Source organism: Oncorhynchus clarkii, chromosome 31 (assembly GCF_045791955.1).
Source record: "Oncorhynchus clarkii lewisi isolate Uvic-CL-2024 chromosome 31, UVic_Ocla_1.0, whole genome shotgun sequence".
Classification (NCBI taxonomy): Eukaryota; Metazoa; Chordata; class Actinopteri; order Salmoniformes; family Salmonidae; genus Oncorhynchus; species Oncorhynchus clarkii.
This window is the reverse complement of record NC_092177.1, coordinates 20,424,346-20,444,867: the sequence shown is the minus strand read 5'-3', so window position 1 is coordinate 20,444,867 and position 20,522 is coordinate 20,424,346. Positions and strand designations below refer to the sequence as shown.

Below are 20,522 nucleotides of genomic sequence, written 5' to 3'. Positions count from 1 at the left end.
TGTGTGTGTGTGTGTGTGTGTGTGTGTGTGTGTGTACATGTACTTGTGTGGGAAACGCAAGGGGTGGTTATCACTAAGGAGAAAGGGAGGGCTGGAGGAGCTGTGCTGGTGATGATCAAATTAGCCTAAAAAGGCCAGACATGATCAAGTGCTTTTCTGTATCACCAAGAGGAATGCAACACAGCATAAAGCAAGATTTTCATGAATGTTTTAAGGAATTCAACAATATTCAAAAGACAAAGAGAGTGATGCACTTCTATTGACTTTACTGGATCATTGCCTGCAGCTATAGAGATACACCACATCATTCTAACAGACAGACAGTGATGTATACCCTCAATTTGTTTTCAACCTGTGGTGGTCTGATTGAGAGGCATTAGCGCTGTTGTGAGATCACGCTAAATGAGAAGGCATAAAGGTTTGCTTTAGATCAGCATTTGATGATCCAAGAATATAGATATCAATCAGATGAACAATCCTCTTCACTCACCCATCCACCTTCATCTGTCAGTGTGTCTCTATCTGTGTGTCTCTCTGTGTGTCTCTCTGTGTGTCTCTCTGTGTGTCTCGCTGTGTGTCTCTGTCTCTCTGTGTGGCTCTCTCTATCTGTCACTGTGTGTGTCTCTCCTCTGTCTGTGTGTGTGTCTCTGCTCTGTCTGTGTGTGTCTTCTCTGTCTGTGTCTCTTTCTCAATGATGTCATTGAACTTCGATACCCCTTGTCAAAATACTTCCATTAGTTTCCCCTCCATCTATGGTGATCACAGCAGTATCCTATTCTTTCTGGGTAGGGGGAGCTATTTTATCATTAGGGAGAAAGCCAGCTAACGTAAATAAAAACACCACTGTTTGTGAAGACTAGATTTCTTCTTAATCCACCGGGACATCTGAATGACAACATGGCTGTTGATTTAGGGGAGAATGTTTTCATTTGGTTGGCCCTTTCACTGTGGTATTTGCTGAAGAAACTGGGCAACAAAACCCTGGCTAATTAAGAACAGTCCTCAATGCTCCTTTGTGCTGCTGCTGAACTGAGCAATGGAACATTCTCACAATTGAGTATACATTTTTTTCTTCTAAAATACACACACAGCCAGAAAATCTCCAGTGAGTTCTGGTAGACAAAGGGGAGAGGGAAGGAAGTACTTTTAATGAATGCCCAAAGGAAAAGTAACAAAATGGTGTGAGGTGTTGGTCACCGATGAATAGTACCAGGTAGCTGATGACTAGTACTAGGTAGCTGATGAATAGTACCAGGTAGCTGATAAATAGTACCAGGTAGCTGATAAATAGCACCAGGTAGTTGATGAATAGTACCAGGTAGCTGATAAATAGTACCAGGTAGCTGATGAATAGTACCAGGTAGCTGATGAATAGTACCAGGTAGCTGATGAATAGTACCAGGTAGCTGATAAATAGTACCAGGTAGCTGATGAATAGTACCAGGTAGCTGATAAATAGTACCAGGTAGCTGATAAATAGTACCAGGTAGCTGATGAATAGTACCAGGTAGCTGATAAATAGTACCAGGTAGCTGATAAATAGTACCAGGTAGCTGATGAATAGTACCAGGTAGCTGATGAACATTACTAGGTAGCTGATGTACAGTACCAGGTAGCTGATGAATAGCACCAGGTAGCTGATGAATAGTACCAGATAGCTGATGAATAGTACCAGGTAGCTGATGAACATTACTAGGTAGCTGATGCACAGTACCAGATAGCTGATGAATAGCACCAGGTAGCTGATGAATAGTACCAGGTAGCTGATGAATAGTACCAGGTAGCTGATGAATAGTACCAGGAAGCTGATGAATAGTACCAGGTAGCTGATAAATAGTACCAGGTAGCTGATAAATAGTACCAGGTAGCTGATGAATAGTACCAGGTAGCTGATAAATAGTACCAGGTAGATGATGAATAGTACTAGGTAGCTGATGAATAGTACCAGGTAGCTGATAAATAGTACCAGGTAGCTGATAAATAGTACCAGGTAGCTGATGAATAGTACCAGGTAGCTGATGAACATTACTAGGTAGCTAATGTACAGTACCAGGTAGCTGATGAATAGCACCAGGTAGCTGATGAATAGTACCAGGTAGCTGATGAATAGTACCAGGTAGCTGATGAACATTACTAGGTAGCTGATGCACAGTACCAGGTAGCTGATGAATAGCACCAGGTAGCTGATGAATAGTACCAGGTAGCTGATGAATAGTACCAGGTAGCTGATGAATAGTACCAGGAAGCTGATGAATAGTACCAGGTAGCTGATAAATAGTACCAGGTAGCTGATGAATAGTACCAGGTAGCTGATAAATAGCACCAGGTAGCTGATGAATAGTATCAGGAAGCTGATGAATAGTACCAGGTAGCTGATGAATAGTACCAGGAAGCTGATGAATAGTACCAGGTAGCTGACTAACAGCGAGGTCAGAGGTGGTAGTCTGGCCACAGCATGTTCCTCCTCCCCCTCCTGGCCCCCCTCTATCCCCCGAGGACCACAACCATACTCCCCAGTGCCAGGTGATTTGTCAAAGGTAGGGCAAAGCTGACCTTTCTACTCTGTCAATTGTCATAACAGCACCAGAGCTGGGCTGTGTGCAACACACAAGGATTTGAGAGAAGGACAGAAAGGGGAGGGAGACAGAGACGAAAATGGAGAGGGAGAGGGAGAAAAAAAGAGAGATGGGGAGAGAGAAGAGAGGAGAGAGAAAGAGATGAGAGAGTGATAAAGATGGCAGAGAGCCTGGGCTGATACTAATTGCTTTAAAGGCACTATACAGGCACAAAATGACTGCTGCGGCTTCTCCTCATCCCCCTCCAGCTTCTCCCCAGCCCCATCCTGCTTCTCCCCAGCTCCCTCTTGCTTCTCCCCAGCTCCCTCTTGCTTCTCCCCAGCACCCTCCAGCTTCTCCCCAGCCCCATCCTGCTTCTCCCTAGCTCCCCCTGCTTCTCCCCAGCTCCCTCCTGCTTCTCCCCAGCTCCCCCTGCTTCTCCCTAGCTCCCTCCTGCTTCTCCCCAGCTCCCTCCTGCTTCTCCCCAGCTCCCGCAGCTTCTCCCCAGCCCCATCCTGCTTCTCCCTAGCTCCCTCCTGCTTCTCCCCAGCTCTTTCCTCTCTTCTGCACTGAGTCACATGTGCCGGAGCACACTGATCCACTGAAGCTGTATGTGTGTACGTGTAGGGAAGGGAAATAGGGAAGAGAAAAGGATACCTATTCAGTTGTACAACTGACTGCCTTCAACCAAAATATGTCCACGTCATTGGTGCACGGGGAGCAGTTGTTGTTGGGGTTAACTGAAGTGTACGCGTGTGTGCGGGCTGACCCTTGTTGCTTATATAAGGAGGGGAAGTGCTTGGTTTTTTATCTGTGTTGTTGTGTATGAAACAGGAAGTAGGGGATCAGGCAGACTAATGTGTGTTTATTTGGGGACAGACACTGCTGCTGTACTGAAGGCGATGACAGCACGCTAATGTACCATGGACTCATTTGATATAAGCCACGTATAAACATACAGAGATGCGCGACCCCCCCCCCCCCACACATACACACACACACAAATATAGGAGTGTATTACTGTTAGTAGAGCACTAGTAGAGCCCTGTGTATAATGACTTTAATGTGTAATAACTATCATTAAACTACCAACGGCTCAAAGGTCCTGTTTGGATGATAGCTATGGGAACAATACCAAGAAGCACAATGAGAGAGCCATCGCTAATTTACTAATCTAACGGTTCTGTTATTATCTGGCTCAGAACGACACCACACACAGATACAGTTGAAGTCGGAAGTTAACATACACTTAGGTTGGAGTCATTAAAACTAGTTTTTAAACCACTCCACAAATGTCTTGTTAACAAACTATAGTTTTGGCAAGTTGGTTAGGACATCTACTTTGTGACATCTACAAAGTTGTGGCAAAATGGCTTAAGGACAACAAAGTCAAGGTATTGGAGTGGCCCATCACAAAGCCCTGATCTCAATCCTATAGAACATTTGTGGGCAGAACTGAAAAAGTGCGTGCGAACAAGGAGGCCTACAAACCTGACTCAGTTACACCAGCTCTGTCAGGAGGATTGGGCCAAAATTCACCCTACTTATTGTGGGAAGCTTGTGGAAGGCTACCCAAAATATTGTGAAAAACTGAGTTTAAATGTATTTGGCTAAGGTGTATGTAAACTTCCGACTTCAACTGTATACTCAAAAAGAAACCACACACCACACACAGAGATACTCAGAACGACAACACATACAAAGATGCTCAGAATGACACCATTCACCACACACAGAGATACTTAGAATGACACCACACACCACAGACATAGATAATCAGAACGACACCACACACCACAGACATAGATAATCAGAACGACACCACAGACAGAGATACTCAGAATGAGACCACAGACAGAGATACTCAGAACGAGACCACAGACAGAGATACTCAGAACGAGACCACAGAGAGAGATACTCAGAACGACACCACACACAGAGATACGACACCACACACCATAGACATAGATAATCAGAACGACACCAGACACATAGATATTCAGAACAACACCACACACAGAGATACTCAGAATGACACCACACACCACAGACATAGATCATCAGAACGACACCACAGACATAGATAATCAGAACGACAACACAGACAGAGATACTCAGAATGCGACCACAGACAGAGAAACTCAGAACGACACCACACACCATAGACATAAGACACTCAGAAAGACACCAGACACAGAGATACTCAGAACAACACCACAGACAGAGATACTCAGAACGAGACCAGACAGAGATACTCAGAACGACACCAGACACAGAGATACTCAGAACAACACCACACACAGAGATACTCAGAATGACACATCACAACACAGACATAGATAATCAGAATGACACCACAGACAGAGATACTCAGAACGAGACCACAGACAAGATACTCAGAACAAGACCACAGACAGAGATACTCAGAACGACACCACACACAGAGATACTCAGAACGACACCACACACCATAGACATAGACACTCAGAAAGACACCAGACACAGAGATACTCAGAACAACACCACACACAGAGATACTCAGAATGACACCACACACCACAGACATAGATAATCAGAACGACACCACAGACAGAGATACTCAGAACGAGACCACAGACAAGATACTCAGAACGAGACCACAGAACGAGACCACAGACAGAGATACTCAGAACGAGACCACAGATACAGTATACTGTAAATATATGGTTGTTGATGGATCTTACCTGCTGTTCAGTATCTTCCTCGTCACTGCTGATCTTCAGGTCATCCTCAAGCATTCTGCAGACACACAACAGCAGTCAGGTCAAATAAAAAGCTCTTATCATTAATATAGGAATATAACAAAAATATATATTGCTTAGTCAAATGATATGTCATTTTTTTATTAAGAACTAGGATGTATTAAAGGCAGAGTGTATCAGGGATACTATCACTCTTTGTTAGGAAACACAATCACAATCACTTTTTGGATATTATGCCATTAAATGCAGAGAGCAAAAACGCATCTCTCCATATCCTCAGTTTATATATATATATATATATACACACACACTACACTATATATATATCATCTTTCAATTCAATACTGAAAAAACATCTAATCCCCTTGCTTCCTTCAGACTCATAAACTATCAAAAAGTGTTTTCAGAAAGAATGATGTCATCTGACAAACAGTGTGATGACATCATACAAAAACACAATAAAACCATGGCCAGCAGGCATGCGAACAGCAAGCTTGCGCTTGGCGATCTAGCTACCCTACAGAGACACTCACTCCGGCCCAGTCGGCCACTCCCCCGAGTTTGAAAAACAAAAGAAGCTCTATGAGGGAAATGTGTTTCAAATTGTGTTTTCTATGACCTAGGCTGTGTGCAGCATCTTAGATTGGGCAGAACTTTGAACAAAATACCAGTCATTACCCTGGTAATACTGAACAGATGTCAGCGGAAGGAACCAGGAGAAGAAAAAAGCCAGGTGGCTGAAGTGGGCATTTCCAGAGGATTTGCACTCAATTGAAGCCAAACTGTGGAGGGGGGTCCTGTCAAAGGTCAAATAGGGGGCGCTTATATTTGTCCTGTTTCACACATGTACAAGTGTGCAACCTGTAAAATTGTGAAATTGATTTTTTTTGTTGTTGCATATCCCACTCCCCCTGAGACACCCTCGGAGAGCGGGGTCATGGCATGGACCAGCCATTATTGACGGCAAACCTGGAGCAATTATTGTTCAGTGCCTTGCTCAAGGACAGATCTTTTCACCTAGTCGACTCAGGTATTCGAAATAACAACCTTTCAGTTACTGGCCCAACGCTCTAACCACTTGGTTACCTGCCACCTGTGTTTGCAGGCCTGTGTGTACATGAGAGAGACGAAGAAGAAAACATAAAGAAATAGAGAGATAAAAACAGAAAGAGAGAGAAAAAAGAGAAATACAAAAACGAATAAAGAGTGGACTGTATGTGGTCTATTTAAAACTTCAGGATTGGTGGGTTCCCCACGGGATGGTTGAGCTAATGTAGGCTAATGTGATTAGCATGAGGTTGTAAGTAACAAGAACATTTCCCCGGACATAGACATTAGAGGTCGACCGATTATGATTTTTCAACGCTGATACCGATACCTATAATTGAAGGACCAAAAAAGCCGATACCGATTAATCTGCCGATTATTTTTTATTTATTTGTAATAATGACAATTACAACAATTCTGAATGAAGACTTATTTTAACTTAATTTAATACATCAATAAAAATCTATTTAGCCTCAAATAAATAATGAAACATGTTCAATTTGTTTTAAATAATGCAAAAACAAAGTGTTGGAGAAGTAAAAGTGCAAAATGTGCCATGTAAAAAAGCTAACGTTTGACTTCCTTTCTCATTACCAGTGTAACAGTATAGCTTCCGTCCCTCTCCTCACTCCTACCTGGGCTCGAACCAGGAACACATCGACAACAGCCACACTCGAAGCAGCGTTACCCATCGCTACACAAAAGACGCGGCCCTTGCAGGGCAAGGGGAATAACTACTCCAAGTCTCAGAGCGAGTGACGTTTGAAACGCTATTAGCGCACACCCAGCTAACTAGCTAGCCATTTCACATCGGTTACACCAGCCATTAGGCTGATAGGCTTGAAGTCATAAACAGAGCTGTGCTTGCGAAGAGCTGCTGGCAAAACGCACTAAAGTTCTGTTTGAATGAATGCTTACGAGCCTGCTGCTGCCTACCATCGCTCAGTCAGACTGCTCTAGACTTAATTATACCATAATAACATAATAACACACAGAAATTTGGTCATTAATATGGTCGAATCCGGAAACTATCATTTCGAAAACAAAACGTTTATTATTTCAGTGAAATACGGAACCGTTCAGGAATTTTATCTAATGGGTGGCATCCCTAAGTCTAAATACTCCTGTTACATTGTACAACCTTCAATGTTATGTCATAATTATGTAGAATTCTGGCAAATTAATTTGCAATGAGCTAGGCTGCCCAAACTGTTGCATATACCCTGTCTCTGCGTGCAACGAACACAAGAGAAATGACACAATTTAACCTGGTTAATATTGCCTGCTAACCTGGATTTCATTTAGCTAAATATGCAGGTTTAAAAATATATACTTCTGTGTATTGATTTTACGAAAGGCATTGGTGTTTATGGTTAGGTACAGTCGTCCAACGATTGTGCTGTTTTTTGCAAATGAGCTTTTGTTAAATCATCCCCCAGCGTTGCATCGATTACATGCAACGCAGGACACGCTAGATAAATGAGTAATATCATCAACCATGTGATTATGATTGATTGATTGTTTTTTATGAGATAAGTTTAATGCTAGCTAGCAACTTACCTTGGCTTCTACTGCATTCGCGTAACAGGCAGGCTCCTCTTGGAGTGACAATGAGGCAGGTGGTTAGAGCATTGGACTAGTTAACTGTAAGGTTGCAAGATTGGATCCCCCGAGCTGACAATGTGAAAATCTCTGGTTCTGCCCCTGAACAAGGCAGTTAACCCACCGTTCCTAGGCCGTCATTGAAAATAAGAACGTGTTCTTAATTGACTTGCCTAGTTAAATAAAGGTATATAAAAAATAAAAAATAAATCTGCAAAATCGGCGCCCAAAAATACAGATTTCCAATTGTTATGAATAATCGGCCATTCCGATTAATCGGTCGACCTCTAATAGACATATCTGATACTGGCAGAAAGCTTAAATTGTCCAATTTACAGTAGCTATTACAGTGAAAGAATACCATGCTATTGTTTGAGGAGAGTGCACAGTTTTGAACTTGAAAAATGATTAATAAACAAATTAGGCACATTTGGACAGTCTTGACACAACATTTTGAACAGAAATGCAATGGTTCATTGGATCAGTTTAAAACTTTGAACATACACTGGTGACATCTAATGGCCAATATCGAAATTTCACCTGGGCTGAAATAATACATTATTGCATTTCTCTTGCATTTCAAAGATGGTACAAAAAAAATACAAAACAATTGTTTGTTTTTTTCTTTGTATTATCTTTTACCACATCTAATGTGTTATATTCTCCTACATTCCTGTCACATTTCCACAAACGTCAAAATGTTTCCATTCAAATAGCATCACGAATATGCATATCCTTGCTTCAGGGCCTGAGCTACAGGCAGTTAGATTTGGGTATGTCATTTTAGGCAAAAAAAATATCCTTAAGAGGTTTTAAGCAATAAGGCTTGAGGCGGTGTGGTATATGGCCAATATACCACACGGCTAAGGGTTGTTCTTACGCACAACGCAACGCGGAGTGCCTGGATACAGCCCTTAGCCGTGGTATATAGGCCATATACCACAAACCCCCGAGGTGCCTTATTTCTTGTAAAAACCGGTTGCCAACACAGCAAGGCAAGGAACGACACATCTACATTGAACATTTTGCTTTAATAAATAAATTCATAATAAATACATTCCCGCCAGAAAAAGACCGGACAACAGTCATGTTGCTAGACTGGTTGCTAACATAACCACATGCTAACCACAGGCTAGCTACTAAACTTACATTAAATGTATGCAAAAACCGAGCATAAGCGCTACTTCTACAGTTACTAACACAAGGCAATTATTTATTCACGTTGATCTGAATGTTGCCATTTATCATGCTCAAATGAAAAAATTGTCCCGTGATATTGTTGGTTGTTGGCTTGCCCATGTTGTTGTTTGTTGTTGGCTTGCCCATGTTGTTGTTTGTTGCTGGCTTGCCCATGTTATTGTTGGTTGTTGGCTTGCCCATGTTGTTGTTTGTTGTTGGCTTGCCCATGTTGTTGTTTGTTGCTGGCTTGCCCATGTTATTGTTGGTTGTTGGCTTGCCCATGTTGTTGTTTGTTGTTGGCTTGCCCATGTTATTGTTGGTTGTTGGCTTGCCCATGTTGTTGTTTGTTGTTGGCTTGCCCATGTTGTTGTTTGTTGTTGGCTTGCCCATGTTATTGTTGGTTGTTGGCCTGCCCATGTTGCTGTTTGTTGTTGGCTTGCCCATGTTATTGTTGGTTGTTGGCCTGCCCATGTTGTTGTTTGTTGTTGGCTTGCCCATGTTATTGTTGGTTGTTGGCTTGCCAATGTTGTTGTTTGTTGTTGGCTTGCCCATGTTATTGTTGGTTGTTGGCCTGCCCATGTTGTTGTTTGTTGGCTCCACACTGCTGAAAATGGAAGCCGTTCTTTTAGCTGGGGGCGCTGCTGCTGCTGTGTTGTCAGATAGAATAGTGCTCCACCGCTTCCTCACTTCCAGATTTGGCCTCCAGTAACTATGAAGAGATGTTTCGGATCTGTGTCCACTGACAGACATGATTTCCCGTGCCTCAAGACCGGCATCCGACAGTTTCTGGATCATGGTGGTTCGGAAGCAGTGGTTTGTGTAAATCTGTGACGGGCCAGCTATTTTGCAGATCTTTGGCACCATTGTTGCAAGGGTGTGCACTCCCATCGGCTCTTTTGTGTACCAGAAACATATGCGACAAAATAACGTTAGCTAATAGTTAGGCCTACATAGCTACCTGTTATACTGCCAGGGTAAATTAGATTCAGCTAACTAGTTAACAGTTACATACCATATGTATCTGTTAACTGTTTTCTGTTACTTCTTAAGGGAAGCTACGGGGCAGAGGGGATCACCCGGCAGTTCAAACATGAATCCCTGTCCACTCTCCCTGTTCTTCTCCTGCGGAACCTGGCTTTTTGTGGGTTCGTTGAACGAGAGTCGCAGACTGTAGGCTGTTCTCGTCTGTACATATTTAAATGAGTCATGTTTCAGCAGATGGTTTCTCTCCCCCCTTCGGCCAAAATGAAGTTGAACATCAAACCACACTTTGTTCACCAAACCCTCAGGTGTTTCAGTGTCCAGAGCCTTGGATTGTTTGATGAGCTGCATGTCGTGTTCAGTTATGGCTGCGTGGTTTGTCGCAACCCTCTTTCCTCAACTTTTTAATTACGCCTACAAGCACAGTGTTGCTCGTTGTGAATTCTGTGTCCTTCTATATATTCCATTCCAAACTGAGAGGGAGGTCGTTGACATGTCGGCATAGCTGCTAATCCCATATTCTTTGCGATTCGTGTTTCTCACTGAACCATACAAGTCTCTTAGAATGACGTTCAGCTACATTTTTGTTGTATTCCCAAGCTCCCACAATGTATCCCTTTTCTGCGCACCAGTCAGTGAAGAAGGTAAGTGCCTACTTTGTTTGTTTTACGGTGTTCTTTTCATTTCTAAACGCTTCTTTTCTACGTTGGCATGTCGAACTATTGTTGATGTAGCCATTTTATCGAGGTGAAAAGGCGCAATGATATCAAGGTGAACAGGCTAAACGTTAGCCAATCAGCATCCAGTATCCAAACTACCCGGTTTATAATTAAGCAATAAGTCCAGAGGAGGTGTGGTATATTGCCAATATACATGTATTTTATTTGCCAATATAGATGTATTTTACTGCTCTAATTACATTGGTAACCGTTTATAATAGCAATAAAGCACCTCTGGGGTTTGTGGTATATTGCCAATATACCACGGCCAAGGGCTGTTCTTAAGCATGACGCAACGTGGAGTGCCTGGACAGCCTTTAGCCGTGGTATATTGGCCATATACCACAAATCCCTGAGGTGCCTAATTGCTACTATAAACTGGTTATCAACGTAATTAGAGCAGTAAAAATAAATGTTTTGTTATACCCGTGGTATACGATCTGATATACCATGGCTGTCAACCAATCAGCATTCAGAGCTCGAACAACCCAGTTTATAATACATTTTGAACTTCCTCTCCAGTTGGTGTAGATAATCCAACCTTTAATTGTAGGTAAATCAACAGTAGGAAAAAGACACTACTATAAATCACATTTTATTTAATTTGTCACATGCACCGAATACAACAGGTGTAGGTGGACCTTACAGTGAAATGCTTACTTACTTACAAGAAAAAATAGAAAATAGAAAATAAAAGTAACAAATAATTAAACAGCAGCAGTAAAATAACAAGCAAGCATATATACAGGGGGTACCGGTAAAGTATATTTTTTATTTAACTAGGCAAGTCAGTTAAGAACAAATTGTTATTTACAATGACTGCCAAACCTGGACGACGCTGGGCCAATTGTGTGCCGCCCTATGGGCCTCCCGATCAGGGCCTGATGTGATGCAGCCTAGATCTGAACCAGGGACTACAGTGAACGCCTCTTGCACTGAAATGCAGTGCCTTAGACCACTGTGCTACTCGCTGCGCCATATTGAATGAATATGTACATGTAGGTAGAGTTAAAGTTACTATGCATAGTTATAAACAGAGAGTAGCAGCAGCATCAAAGAGGGGTCTTGGTGGCCCTTTGATTATCTGTTCAGGAGTCTTATGGCTTGGGGGTAGAAGCTGTATAAATTCACCTGAACAGAGAGTACACTCCGGCATGTTACCCACAGTCCTCTCCACTCTAGAGGGAGAAGCATGACTATATTTTCCACTTTTATGACCCCACAAAAGATGTGAATAAAAACCATACCCTCTTAAAGAAGTCTTGAAGCCCCTATAAATTATGAACGATTCGATGGTACATCTGTTTCAACACATTGATAGATCTCTGACCCAAATGAGCTCCTTGATAAATAATTAGCCCCAGGACATATATCTGTCTCTCTCTCTGTCTCTCTCTCTCTCTCTAGAAACCACAGATATACAGTTGCATCAACATCTCAAGACTAACAGGACTTTATATTAAATACCTTTGAGGAGACGTAATGTCTCTGGACTGTTTCAGCCTGAGAGTGAGACAGTATTTAATGGTCTAATTGGGCCTGTATTTAGCACTCTGCTAACTCAACCTTGAAACCAGGAGGAGGGCAAGGAGTTAAAATGAGTTTTATATTGAATATAAACACTTTGGGAGCACGGCTAGAAGCGAACTCACAGAAATATTCACCTCATTAAAATTGGCAAAACGTGAGACAGAGACAGAGAGACAGAGACAGAGACAGAGACAGAGAGAGAGAGAGAGAGAGAGAGAGAGAGAGAGAGAGAGAGAGAGAGAGAGAGAGAGAGAGGGGAGAGAGAGAGAGAGAGAGAGAGAGAGAGAGAGAGAGAGAGAGAGAGAGAGAGAGAGAGAGAGAGAGAGAGAGAGAGAGAGAGAGAGAGAGAGAGAGAGAGAACCAATCTGCATTAAGTCCCTTTTTTAAGAATGTATTTCTTTCCTACTTGGCTTCAGTTTGGTGTTGTGAAGAACATATCTATTATTTTACAGGTTCTCAAAGCATATTAAAGCACCTTCATAAACCGGAGTGAAGTGCAGTCTAAGGGTTCAGATAGGGTTCGAGGCAGCTCTGGTGAAGGCAAGAGAAATAATGTGATGTACAACATCCTACCATCAGGACCAATAACATGGAAACTTAATCACAAACCCACACTGGGTCTTTTTAAGTGTAGCCACCTTTTATATATGCATTTCATTTGTAGAAAATTATCCCAAATACAAATCAATCCAATTGGTTCCAGAGACGTGAGTGAGGCTTATTTGAATTGCTAGTTTGGCACTGGCACAGTTTCGTCCTGTTTCTCCACGCTTGTTTTCATTAACGACGAGAGAGGAAATGTACGGCAGAACATGCCAGCACATTTGTTTACCCTTACTGATGGCTCATGAGATGACTAGAAGAAACCCCAAACCCACAGCCCAGAGACAGAGAGTAGGCCTGGAAGACAACCCCACACACACAGCCCAGAGACAGACAGTAGGCCTGGAAGACAACCCCAAACCCACAGCCCAGAGACAGAGAGTAGGCCTGGAAGACAACCCCAAACCCACAGCCCAGAGACAGAGAGTAGGCCTGGAAGACAACCCCAAACACACAGCCCAGAGACAGAGAGTAGGCCTGGAAGACAACCCCAAACCCACAGCCCAGAGACAGAGAGTAGGCCTGGAAGACAACCCCAAACCCACAGCCCAGAGACAGACAGTAGGCCTGGAAGACAACCCCAAACCCACAGCCCAGAGACAGAGAGTAGGCCTGGAAGACAACCCCAAACCCACAGCCCAGAGACAGACAGTAGGCCTGGAAGACAACCCCAAACCCACAGCCCAGAGACAGAGAGTAGGCCTGGAAGACAACCCCAAACCCACAGCCCAGAGACAGACAGTAGGCCTGGAAGACAATCCCAAACCCACAGCCCAGAGACAGACAGTAGTCCTGGAAGACAATGATAATGATGAACACAGTGTGGTTGCCAGCATCAGGGCAGTCAACTTCCTCTGGTGGAGTGATCCAGCTGCCTCTCAAATGGCACCCGATTTGGTCAACAGTGCACTACTTTTGACCAGGGCACTGCATTGTGTAGGGAATAGGGTGTCATTTGAGACAAACACACTGACACGCCTGCTTCTCTATGCTTCTCTCTGTTCACATCAGGGAAGGGTAGTGTGTAGGGGTTAGTGCAGAGTAGTGTGTAGGGGTTAGGGCAGGGTAGTGTGTAGGGGTTAGGGGAGGGTAGTGCGTAGGGATTAGGGCAGGGCAGGAGTGTCTAGGGTAGGCTAGAAGGGTGTAGGGCAGGGCAGGAGTATCTAGGGGAGGGTAGAAGGGTATAGGGCAGGAGTGTCTAGGGTAGGAGAGAAGGGTGTAAGGTAAGGCATGAGTGTATAGGCAGGGTAGAAGGGTGATTGGCAGGGCAGGAGTATCTAGGGTAGGGTAGAAGGGTGAGGAGAGGAGAGAAGATGAGGGGTGAGGAGGGGAATAACGAGATGAGGGGTGAGGAGGGGAATAACGAGATGGGGAGCGAGGAGGGGAATAGAGAGATGAGGAGTGAGGGGTGGAAGAGAGATCAGGAGGGGAGAGAAGATGAAGGCAGAGGAGGGGAATAGAGAGATGAGGAGTGAGGGGGGAATAGAGAGATGAGGGATGAGGGGGGAATAGAGAGATGAGGAGTGAGGGGTGAATAGAGAGATGAGGAGTGAGGGGGGAATAGAGAGATGAGGAGTGAGGGGGGAATAGAGAGATGAGGGATGAGTGGGGAATAGAGAGATGAGGAGTGAGGGGGGAATAGAGAGATGAGGAGTGAGGGGGGAATAGAGAGATGAGGGATGAGGGGGGAATAGAGAGATGAGGGGGAATAGAGAGATGAGGGATGAGGGGGGAATAGAGAGATGAGGGATGAGGGGGGAATAGAGAGATGAGGGATGAGGGGGGAATAGAGAGATGAGGGATGAGGGGGGAATAGAGAGATGAGGAGTGAGGGGGGAATAGAGAGAAGAGGAGTGAGGGGGGAATAGAGAGATGAGGGATGAGGGGGGGATAGAGAGATGAGGAGTGAGGGGGGAATAGAGAGATGAGGGATGAGGGGGGAATAGTGAGATGAGGGGGGAATAGAGAGATGAGGGATGAGGGGGGAATAGAGAGATGAGGAGTGAGGGGGGAATAGAGAGATGAGGGATGAGGGGGGAATAGAGAGATGAGGGAGGAGGGGGGAATAGAGAGATGAGGAATGAGGGGGTAATAGAGAGATGAGGAGTGAGGGGGGAATAGAGAGATGAGGAGTGAGGGGGGAATAGAGAGATGAGGGATGAAGGGGGAATAGAGAGATGAGGGAGGGGGGGAATAGAGAGATGAGGGATGAGGGGGGAATAGAGAGATGAGGGGCGAGGAGGGGAATAACAAGATGGGGAGTGAGGAGGGGAATAGAGAGATGAGGAGTGAGGGGGGAATAGAGAGATGAGGGATGAGGGGGTAATAGAGAGATGAGGGGGGAATAGAGAGATGAGGGAGGAGGGGGGAATAGAGAGATTACGGATGAGGGGGGAATAGAGAGATGAGGGATGAGGGGGGAATAGAGAGATGAGGGGGGAATAGAGAGATGAGGAGTGAGGGGGGAATAGAGAGATGAGGGATGAGGGGGGAATAGAGATATGAGGAGTGAGGGGGGAATAGAGAGATGAGGGATGAGGGGGGAATAGAGAGATGAGGGATGAGGGGGGAATAGAGAGATGGGGAGTGAGGGGGGAATAGAGAGATGAGGGATGAGGGGGTAATAGAGAGATGAGGAGTGAGGGGGGAATAGAGAGATGAGGGATGAGGGGGGAATAGAGAGATGAGGAGTGAGGGGGGAATAGAGAGATGAGGGATGAGGGGGGAATAGAGAGATGAGGGATGAGGGGGGAATAGAGAGATGAGGAGTGAGGGGGGAATAGAAAGATGAGGGATGAGGGAGGAATAGAGAGATGAGGAGTGAGGGGGGAATAGAGAGATGAGGGATGAGGGGGGAATAGAGAGATGAGGAGTGAGGGGGGAAAAGAGAGATGAGGGAGGAGGGGGGAATAGAGAGATGAGGAGTGAGGGGGGAATAGAGAGATGAGGGATGAGGGGGTAATAGAGAGATGAGAAGTGAGGGGGGGATAGATAGATGAGGGATGAGGGGGTAATATAGAGATGAGGGGGGAATAGAGAGATGAGAAGTGAGGGGGGAATAGAGAGATGAGGAGTGAGGGGGGAATAGAGAGATGAGGGATGAGGGGGTAATAGAGAGATGAGGGGGGAATAGAGAGATGAGGGGGAATAGAGAGATGAGGGATGAGGCGGGAATAGAGAGATGAGGAGTGAGGGGGGAATAGAGAGATGAGGGATGAGGGGGGGAATAGAGAGATGAGGGGGGAATAGAGAGATGAGGAGTGAGGGGGGAATAGAGAGATGAGGGATGAGGGATGAGGGGGGAATAGAGAGATGAGGAGTGAGGGGGGAATAGAGAGATGAGGGGTGAGGGGGGGAATAGAGAGATGAGGAGTGAGGAGGGGACAGAAGATGAGGGGGTAGGAGGGGAATAGAGAGGTGAGGGGGGAATAGAGAGATGAGAGGCAGGACAGAGCTGAACAGGGCAAGCCCAGACTAGAGCAGCACAGCTGGTGGAGTGCAGCAACATAGCAACACATGGTGACAGTCTCATGGTGCCAGCCCACTAGAGAGGTAGCGTAATGATAGGCTAGGGAGAGGTGCAGGCTGTGATCCATAGCCACCAGCTAACCCCCAATCACTACCTGGGTCGTATGTCTATCTGTCAGCACCCTCAGGGAAAGGCTCTCTCCACTCTAAATCCTTGCAGCCTTTCACAATTCACATATGATGGATACAGCCTTAGAAATTGACCATTGAAGAATTGTTGTGATAAGTAACTATAATATTTTGAATGAAGACATGCTAGAAACCTGCTATGATATCATATAAGTTATGAGGTGGTATCAGATCAGGTATAATATGTTATTTGAATGTACTTTGTATGAAGTAATACTACATGTATATGGCTGCTATAGCATTACCTCATTAAAATGATATGTGACTTGAGCATGCCTGACTTGACAAACTGTTGAGAAAAGAAAAGAAACCACCAAAACACTTTCTCTGTAAATTGTAGAAGAATGTGGTAACTGCTGGTTGTCAGAGCCACTCCAGAATCACATTCTAAACATATGTAATCACCAATGTCCTGGTGTTGACATTTCTCCTGAACACAGGGATAAACTGTTTATCATAGTGTCAATGTGTCACTGATATATAATTGGACTCACCAACATGACCCTTCTCCTTGGCACTGCAGTACCCTTCCCTCCCCCTCCAACCGGTCCCGGCCCTGCCCACCGTATGAATGATATTGTTCCCCTGCCTGCTCTCAAGTTATTTTGAAATGGAGCGACAGGGCTGCCAGATTGGCATTTAAGTGTGACCCTTTGGGTTTTCAGTTTGACGGCAGAGGCCGCCTTTGTTAAGTGTATAGCCCCTCACTCCTGCCCATTTAGCTAGGAGGGCTGACAGCTCCACAATAGCAGCCCCTCTCCCTCCTTTCTGCCTGAGCGTGAGGGAGGCATGTCATCACTCAGCAGGAAGCAGGGGACCCTGGGAGGGCGGCCCATCTTCCTCAGAGAGCTCCTGGAGGCTGGTTGTACTGCACATCCAAAAATGTGGCACTACACTGGGGCATGACTGCCATCCCAGAGCCCCTATCCTTCCATGTGTACCTGGTAACCAACTCCATGGTACCAGGAGACAGACACATCAACATGACTAGGGGAGGCCATGCGTCACCTCTTGGGCCCAGAGAGAGACGGCAGCATCTCAGAGGTGTGTGTGTCAGAGGGGAGGTACCGTAGCGGACTCGATTAATCCCTGCAGTGACAGTTTTGGCGCCATAGAGCTGTACGGTCTTTGTGACAGAGATACAAATTTCAGATGTATTCTAGTGTAATGCATGTGGATGGTGGTGGTAATAATAACAGGGTTCATTCAGGGTTTATCATTAGTAGGGGTGACTGCCTGATGCTGTGTTAAACATGTAGAGGAGATGTGACCTGCTTGCAGTCTCTGTTCAGCTATTACATTCCACTCCTGTCATTTGTCAAAGAGACTGGCCTTTCGGCAATCTTCAAATATGGACATTCTATCATTAACCCTCCTGTTGTGTTCGTTTCATGTTAATTCATTCTGTGTTCCCGGTCCAAAATGACCGCTTCATTATAGCTGATTATAAATCCATAATAATACATATATTATCACCTAATGTTGTGTTAGATCTCTTTATCAACTTAAGTCTTCGTGAACATTACAAGTTTTGAACTTCTATTTGCTATTTATGGCCTGTGGGCCTCATTGACTTGAGCTCATAGAACTGTTTTTTGAGTAAAAAAAGCATAATGTATGGATTATTATGACTAGAACAAATGAATGAAACATATTGTGCTAATTATCACAGACTACTTTGTGTCAAAGTTTAACAGTTGTCTTTAACAGTTGTCTTTGTAAACGAGTCTCCCTCCAAGTTGGTCATGTTTATCACTATAGTCACGATTGACTCGGTCAGGAACAGTTTGAAGCAGGATTTTATGTCATCAACCCAGGATATGGCGTATCTCGTTGGCCCTGGGGTCATACTGATAACATTTTCAGCCGACAGCCGACTTCTCCTCTCATGTGTGGATGAAGACCAGGACAAATTCCCATTCCTTCACCAGAACGTAACAACAACCTCTGCAGGGCCCTCTTCCTCATCACTGGAATTTAACAACAACCTCAGCAGGACCCTCTTCCTCATCACTGGATGGTTCCACATCGGTTGTCTCTTGGTCTGGATCATATTCTGTGCTCTTCAACTTCTGACACTTCCTCCTCTAATGCATCTTCGCTTTCAGTTTCCTGGCCTCTCTCCTCCTCACGTGTCATGATCAAAGATATGATCAAAAGCCTCACCTACAGTATGTCGTTTGGTCATTGTGCTGCCACAGAATGAATTGTGAGCAAGGCCTCAAAAAAGCTTTATATACCAGAGCTGTGAGAAAAGTTCTATATATTATTGAAACAAAGTTGCGATTGTTTGTGAGAATGCCAACAGGTGTGGAGGGTTAATGAGCTCCTGGAGATCAGATATTTGATCCTGATTCGGTAACCCTCACCGCCATCATCCAATCAGAATGTTTCTGGAAATTAGACGGTTCTAAATTAGACATTTTAACTTAATTCATGCATTTAATTGGAAACATAAACATTGGGCATTCTGTCGTAATGCATTTCATTTCATACTGGCTGAATAGCTATAAGAGGAATACAGGGGATGGAAGAGAGAGAGAGACGCCAGTGGAGATATCAGTGGAGATGCATGAATTGCACAAGAACAGAACAGTGAAGACAGAGGTGTGTAAACTAGAAGTTAATTCATAGTTGAGGATAGGCTAGTAATCCACCACTATGATATATTAGGCCTAGTTCACTATAACAATGACAGGTTTGGAGTTTTCAAGTGGGAAGGTTGCACTCATCCAGCAGTTACATATACACTGAGCATACCAGACATTAGGAACACCGTCCTAATATTGAGTTACACAAGACATGTCTCAATTGTCTCAAGGCTTAAAAAACGTTCCTTAACCTGTCTCCTCCCCTTCATCTACACTGATTGAAGTGGATTTAACAATTGACATCAATAGGGGATCATAGCTTTCACCTGGATTCACCTGGTCAGTCTATGTCATGGAAATATGTTTTGTAGACTCAGTGTATTAAGCTTAGTCTACTACAGTGCATTTAGGTGACCCACACCTGTGCTCTGCAAGCCAGAGACCAACAAATATTGTCTGACGCACGTTTTGTGCCAATGAAATGAAATTGAACATTGCCAAATGCGTCATCTTAATTAAATATGCAATAAAAAAGTATACTGCCTAGGCCTATTTAATGAAAACCTGAAAACATCAGAAACTAGGGAATCTCCGATTCCCCTCAGAGCTCCGTTTTGGAAATGACAAGTTCACTTTCTCAACCATAAACGCATATCAAGTACACTGTCCAGCAGTTCACACCAGCAGGATGGGGTGGTCTTTCCATTAGGAGGGACGTCTACCAAGGATCGCTAAAATAAAGACTATGATCACATTTCCTCAATGTAAATATTAGGCCTATGGGGACACCTATACATTTGGCAGCCAAGCATGAGTGATCAGTGTAGCCTTTTATTGTCTAGACATGACCTTTAAATATCTTCCCACCTAGAATCAAAATCTCCAGGCTTTTGTCATAGACTCAATTGAATGAAGAAAACATTTGAATTAAAGGGGGCAGTTTGGAAAAACTAATCCAGTGTGAACTTTCCTCTGAAATAAGACCCATGCTGGAATAATAACTAAATAACCAATGTTTTGAATAATAGGTCTAGCTGTCAGGTCGTAGGTCGTAATGGTATTGTTTATTGTTGTTCTTAAAATTCAAATTCTTGGATGCTTGGATGAAAATGTGCCCATTGTAAACGGCCAGCTCAGTTCCACTCCCTGTTTTTTTCTGGGGGTGGCAGATTTTCAACCAAGCTCTCATTGAAATTACAGCGAGATATGGATGAGTTTTCACTTCCTACGCCTTCCACTAGATGTCAATAGTCAATAGAACTTTGTCTTATGACTCTAATGTGAAGGGGGGTCGAATGACACAGGAAATAGTCACCA

General features: G+C 44.2%; 1 protein-coding gene across 1 annotated transcript in view; it reads right to left on the bottom strand.

The window, feature by feature from the left end:
- Window positions 1–20,522, bottom strand: part of LOC139390625 (AF4/FMR2 family member 2-like) — a 274,611-nt gene that overhangs the window by 77,244 nt on the left and 176,845 nt on the right. The window contains exon 9 of the mRNA XM_071137875.1: window positions 5,279–5,333. Coding sequence (XP_070993976.1) covers window positions 5,279–5,333 — 55 coding nt within the window. The remainder of the gene's footprint in view (window positions 1–5,278; window positions 5,334–20,522) is intronic.